The sequence below is a fragment of the Triturus cristatus genome, chromosome 10 (assembly GCF_964204655.1).
Source record: "Triturus cristatus chromosome 10, aTriCri1.1, whole genome shotgun sequence".
Classification (NCBI taxonomy): domain Eukaryota; kingdom Metazoa; phylum Chordata; class Amphibia; order Caudata; family Salamandridae; genus Triturus; species Triturus cristatus.
The window spans coordinates 86,684,166-86,690,410 of NC_140593.1; the positions used below are offsets into that span (position 1 = coordinate 86,684,166).

Below are 6,245 nucleotides of genomic sequence, written 5' to 3' on the forward strand. Positions count from 1 at the left end.
GACTCCAAAAAGTTCAAAAGAGTAGTAGCATCAATTGGACAATGAGTACACGTCAGCCCAATTCTCCGTACACTCCACCAGCTCCTGATTGCTGATAGGTGTGACATCAGATCTTGGTAGTTCCCCATAAAAGTATCCACCATGTATGCAGCATCCCTTACACTTTCAGGATAAAGTCTTATGTCCCAGGAAGGTGTTTGAGGTCAAAGGACCAGGCTTTCCTGGTCCCCCACAATTTCAGGTAGACCGAGTTGGGTGGAAATTTGCTTCAGACCCTCTGGATAAGGTGGTGGAATGACCTTCCTTTAGAGTGGGATCCTGCACAGAGAAGTTCAGGAAGAGTCTAAAAACATTTATTCTAGATTTGGCCTTGGCATGGCTTGTGTTTGTGGCAGGCCCGGATACTTCCAGGTTTAGGCTAAAAACAAATTGAGAAGAAAATATTCACAAGGAAGGACTTTATTTGAGTATTACATTTCTGCAAATTGTTGGTGTGGTTTGTGTTCCATTTTATTTTTGGTAGGGGGGGTTATCTTTTTTTTTTAAATATACGTTTGCTACCCTCTTGCAGACAAACTTGCCTTCAGTCTTTTAGGACACATGGATTTGCCTCAAAGTTCTTGTATCATTCCATTTCATCGTGTCCTAGGTAGACTGGCTTCCCTCCTGTCAGTGTGTGTCTGTTTCCAGTGGGTGTGGGGCTCCTCCTCTGCTCTCTCTCAGATCTGAGCTCGCGCCTACAGGATGCTCCATCTGTTCTCCTTCAAGCCTGTTTTCCTTCTCTACATGGGACTTTATTTGTCTGTTCTGGATGTTGGACTATATTTACCTATCTGTAAGGCCTTTACAGTAGCATGGGGATACTCCCCCCTCGCCCCCCCAGCAGTATCTTAAGTAGGTCTTGCTGAACTAAAGCATTCATTAGTTTTTTACGGGCCTCTTCTGGTTGTAGACAAATTGTGAGAAAGAGGGACAAATAGAAAAGGAGAAGGAATGGTGAAAGGAAATTGTGGAATGGTGGAAACAATAATTGTATGGAAAGGTTAAAGGATGGATGGGTGAAAGGGTGGATGGAACTTTTCATGCCCAATGTGATTAGATGATGTTTCAAGTGGGTGGTATTTTTATTTTCTGCCCACCCCACTCGGCGTCTAACCTCTGCCTTCACTCTCTTTAGGCTTGCGGGGTGGCGGTGGAAGAAGGCCCGGTGGCACGCACTGGTGCTGTTGGTGAGATCCTGTCCATTTACTTCAGGGATCCAGATCACAACCTGATAGAAATCTCGAACTACAGTGAAGAAAGCGGCGAATGACGAAGGGCAGCCATAGATAGAATAACAAAGAGCCAAACCTGCCAGCCACTCCTGGACTTCTGAATTGCCAATCCACTGACTATAGCATCAGAGCAAGTGTACTTTACTCTTCTGAGCTCCATTAATGCTACTCGTCCTTAGTGGCTTTAGCAGAGCATCTTCATGCATGTTACTCTGAGGGATGGAAAGAACATGTTGCCATAAACATCTCTTTCTTCTGATCACTCTGGCTAGAAAAACCCACTGGGAGAAGGAAAAGCCTAGTTTCATTTTTTTTAAACTGCTGTTATAATTATACTGCCTTCCTGCTCTTGGGTTTCGGAGCGGACCTCTTTTTCTCTCATTATTCCAATTTATTTATAAATATGTTGTTCTATTTCATAATCAAATGTCGATTGATGGGTTATGTACATTTCCAATACTGAAATCTAAAGATTAATACTTAATGAATAAACAGATGAAAGACTAAAATATTTGAAAATAAAACAAACTAGTTCTCTTTATTGACTGAACTGAAAGTCTTTAATGATTTGTTGATATGTAGTGGATCGCTCCATGTTTCCTCTTGTCGATGAGCAAAGACTCATACGACCATTGCTTAGTGTTGTTTAATGATTATACCCAGAGACTGAGACACCGAAACCGCGCTCCCTCATCCTTCTCTGCCAAACTGCAAATGAGCCCCCGAATCTGGTGCTACGCTCTTTTCTGTTCTTCAAGGATTGCAGGCCGACCCTTTTCATGCAGCGCTTCCGAATGTGAAGACCGTTAATGTTAGGGGCATTTGTAAAGCGCAGCTGTTACCCTGAGGTGTCCTGCCGCTAGCTACCATCCTCCAAAAAAACACAGAATGGGCCAGGGCGGGGGAGAGCAATCTATCAAAACAGCCACGTTTTAAGGGTCTCCTAAACCCAAGCAGATCAGAGCTGTTCCTCAGGTGGAAAGGCAAATCATTCCAAGCCTTGGCAGCACCTGCGTCAAAGCTTTTTCCTCCCCACCTGACTTTTTTTGTGGGTGGAACAATCACCAATTTTGGGTTAGAAGAGCGCAATGGTCTATTGGGCACATACCATTGACATTGCTGCTTCAAATGGTCAGTGCCTTGGCCTTGTAGCGCCCTAAAAACCATACATAGAGATTTAGGGTGTTCCTTCCTAATAGCGAATCGCAGTGGAATCTGTAAATGTTTTGTGACTGAAATGCTGTCACAAAACATTCAGATTTTACTGCTAACTCCGAGTTGATGGTAACCCATTCTCACTTGGGAAGATGTCTTCAATGACCCCTTGCCCTTTGTGAATGTTTGCAAAGACACCTTTCGAGAGCAGGCAGTGGTCCCACAAGTCACTGCTTAGTCTCAGCAAAAAATGAAAATAAATATTTTCATTTTACAGGTTGAAACGCATCCCGTTTCCCTTTAAGCAAAACGGGGGGGCTTTTAAAAAATAAATAAATAAATTGTTTATTGAAAAGCAATCACAAACCTGGTGATCTCCTACCCCAGCAGGACACCAACCCTGTAATTGTTTTTAGCGATTCCCAATGAGACTCAAGCCGAGACCTACCTAATGAGTAGTAATAAGGTAGGTCTTTTTGCAACCCACAGGGAATCACAAACCATGTAAAATGCACTTTAGTAAATAACTGTTTGCGATTACCAAATAGTGAATCGCAAAAAATTACTATTTGGTAATCACAAAAAGTAAAGTTAGTACATCTGGCCCTAAATCTGAAAGGTAATCTATTTCCCCCTTAAATGGCAGACAAATATTTACCAAGTAAAAAAATGACAAATAATCACTTTTTTGGTGCTTTATACCACACTTTTGCCGTTTCTAGTAGCTTTTTTAAAACACACGTTTTACTATTGTCCTTACCGTACTCAATTCAAGGACCTTTGGATGGGTAGAGACCAGAGTCCATCTTCCTGGGATCTGAACTCTTGATCTGCTGCACGTTCAGCTCATTGACCTACTCTGGCTACAAAATAGTTGTTTGTCCAGCAGTGGCCATTTCCGTGGCCCTGCGTCTTCTGACGACAACTTTTCCGCTCTCCCTTGACGCCCCACTAAGTGGGGCTCTTAAGAGAGCTTTCCTTTTCGATTATACCAGCAGATACTTGCTTTTCCTGCAGTATTTGGAAGAGTCTTGAATGTCTATGTGGGTGAGGCGGGGTAGAATAAAGTATAGCTATGCAGCACTGCACGCCTCTGAAAAAAAAATATGTGATTTTACATTGTATGCGGTACAATGCATGTGATTACAATGCTGTCGTTACAACGACCTCATTGTTACAAAACATACCATTACATCGCAAGTTGTTTCTACGGCTTGCTGTAGGGGGCGCGCTGGATTTAGGAATAGTATAATTTACTATTCCAACTACAGGGTTCGCAACAGTAGGGAAGGTGTTGGAATAGTAAATTTTACTATTCCTTAGTTTAGAGTGCCCCCTACAGCAAGTCATAGAAACAACTTGCGTTGTAATGGTTAGCGTTGTAACAAAGCGGTCGTAACGACTACGTTGTAATCGCATGCGTTGTACCGCATGCGATGTAAACACTGCTTCCCCTAAAAAACAAACTTACCGTAATTGTATCCTCTAAGATGCTCGCGTGCCACAAATCTACCCACCAAAAGAAGGCACTTATGGTGGTGCAACCACTGGGCGCTTCAATCATTATCTATATATGAGGGTAGAAGGACCGTGATAAATGGATATCAAGGTGAAATTAGCATTATTCTATAGCGCCCCGTTTCTATTACTGAGCTGATGGTTTATATCACAGGCCAAGAGTTTAACTTCTCCTCTTAGGTAAATACTTGTAAAATCATAAACACTGTACTGGAAGCGCTATATATGTGAAACCACTTCTTCCGTGGGTCTAAATTGGTGAAGACAGTTTGAGATAAATGAAAGTTCTGTTTCGATAGGATGCTTATAGTTACGCTGAAGAAAAATGCTATGCATTGGTAATTATGGAGAATATCCGCAAGAGGGCGCTCCAGACTCGCAGTACCACTAGGAGTTTACGGCTGTGGCGAAGAAATATATTTTGGTGAAATTGGATGTATCCCATGCGCCCAAAGTCATTTTAAATGTATTTATTTTTTGTTCCACCGCAAATCTCAATGTATTTGTAAACATTGACTGTATGCGTTGTGGAAATATGGATTTTTCTGATCAGTTATGTCCCCTATCTTGGACCCCAACGGTTCCATGTATGAATCACAAGTACATGTATGTTCCCTCCAGTTCTAGTTCTGAAGACGCAAACACATGTGCGTCCACCGTCAACATGTCCTCTGTCAGATCCGCCATGAATGGGCTGGATATTCGATTCCTAAGTACGAAAGGTCACCGACTTTATATGGCTCAGTTACTCCATTTTGCAGTTCAGGCGAGTAGGCCTGATTCTGCCATCAAGCTTTTCTTGCTCTCTGCCTCTGACAGCTTCAGTTTGAGCTCGCATCTGTATCCATGAACTTTGTCCTACTCCCTGTGCGGCTAACGGTGCCTGCCTCGGCCGGTTTGCCTGCCTGCCAAAAACTGTATTTCACCTTCGAGTTATCTGCTTCGCTCCTCAGCCGATGCATTCCTGTCTAGTAGTTTAGGTAAACATTTCCTTCAACTACCGAGCAAAGGGCCCGGCCTCTCTGTCCTCATGCAAGTAATTCATAAGCCCTATTGCTATGGAAGATTCCCGCCCTCGCATCCAGTGTAGACACTTAGACGCTTGTACACGCACTAACAGTCAGTATAGTCAGTATAGAATAAGATTCTACTCGAAGAGACCTCTCTTTTGGATAATATAGTTCTTTAAACATAGGATGTTAGATATGATTTGGGATTAGGTTGACTTGACCCCCCAGACTTCTTGTCTCCACATGTAGAGCTAAATGTCAAGTCCCCTTCACCCCCTAGTTACACGTCAATCACACGTCATGCTGCTGCGCGCGCATCTATGCCAAGTATAATCTTATAGATCCACCTATATATGACATCATAACCAATTATGTTCCTTTTTACTCCTCATTACGCCCATTTTCGGTTACGCATGTGAATTATTATTTTCCTTATCAATTGTTACGCCTCCCGCATTTGTTTCATTGTAATGTATGTTCTATAAAAGCAATTTCTTGTCAATAATGTATGTACTTCACTTCCTGAACCTCCGTGGTGATGGAACTTGGAGCAACCGATTATAATCGACCATTGGAATAAAGCCCATTCCGAACCTCTAATACCACGGATTCTGCCTCTTATTTACTGAGCTATTTTATTATGTTTCTGTATCAAATTAAGTCCCGGTAATTAAATTATTTACCACATGAATGGCGCCCGAACAGGGACACTTTCTCATCTCACGCGCCGGCGGTGAGTTGCAGGCCCGGTCTCCCGCCACAGCTGGACGGACAATTACGCGTACCAGCAGGATTTCCTGTATCTCCCTCCGGTCAAGCGGGGGCGACTGAGGCTGCGATCAACACCCAGACGAGGCGGTGAGAAGTGCGAAGTATCCCGACCAGAGCCTAGCTGAGAGAGCAAGATCCGAGGTATACAGAGGCCCACCAGTTCCCGAAGTCCTGAGTCGAGTCCAGTTTCCGATGAGTCGAGTCGAGTCCAGTCCAGTTCAAGTTCAGTTCAGTTTCCGAGGCCTTCCGTTTCCGAGCTACCCGGTGAGTACCATTACTGGGGAGGCATTCTGACGTGCACATAGGTTGTGCCGGTCAAGACGGGTTTGGGTACACAAATCCGGTCTGCACTGTTTCAGCAGTGTATCTGTACTGTTTAGCAGTATATCTAGTATATCAAGTATATAAATTCAGAATAATTCAGTTAAAGTCGAGTATTATGTTTTAGTGATTAAGTTTTCTTTAGACCGTCATCATTATTGACTGTTCAGGTAAATGTTAAATGTTAAATGTTTTA

The 6,245-nt window shown here is 43.1% G+C and overlaps 1 protein-coding gene across 3 annotated transcripts in view; it reads left to right on the forward strand.

The window, feature by feature from the left end:
* Positions 1 to 5,557, forward strand: part of GLOD5 (glyoxalase domain containing 5) — a 30,883-nt gene extending 25,326 nt beyond the window's left edge. The window contains exons 4-5 of one of the 3 annotated variants that reach the window (XR_014969997.1): positions 1,178 to 3,648; positions 3,772 to 5,557. Coding sequence is in view for 1 of the 3 variants with exons in the window: in XM_085630473.1 (XP_085486599.1) it covers positions 1,178 to 1,312 (135 nt within the window). In the remaining 2 variants the exon portion in view is untranslated. Of the gene's footprint in view, positions 1 to 1,177 lie in introns of all 3 variants that reach the window. The other 2 variants (XR_014969998.1, XM_085630473.1) reach the window with 2 other exon arrangements.
* The last annotated feature ends 688 nt before the right edge of the window (positions 5,558 to 6,245 follow it).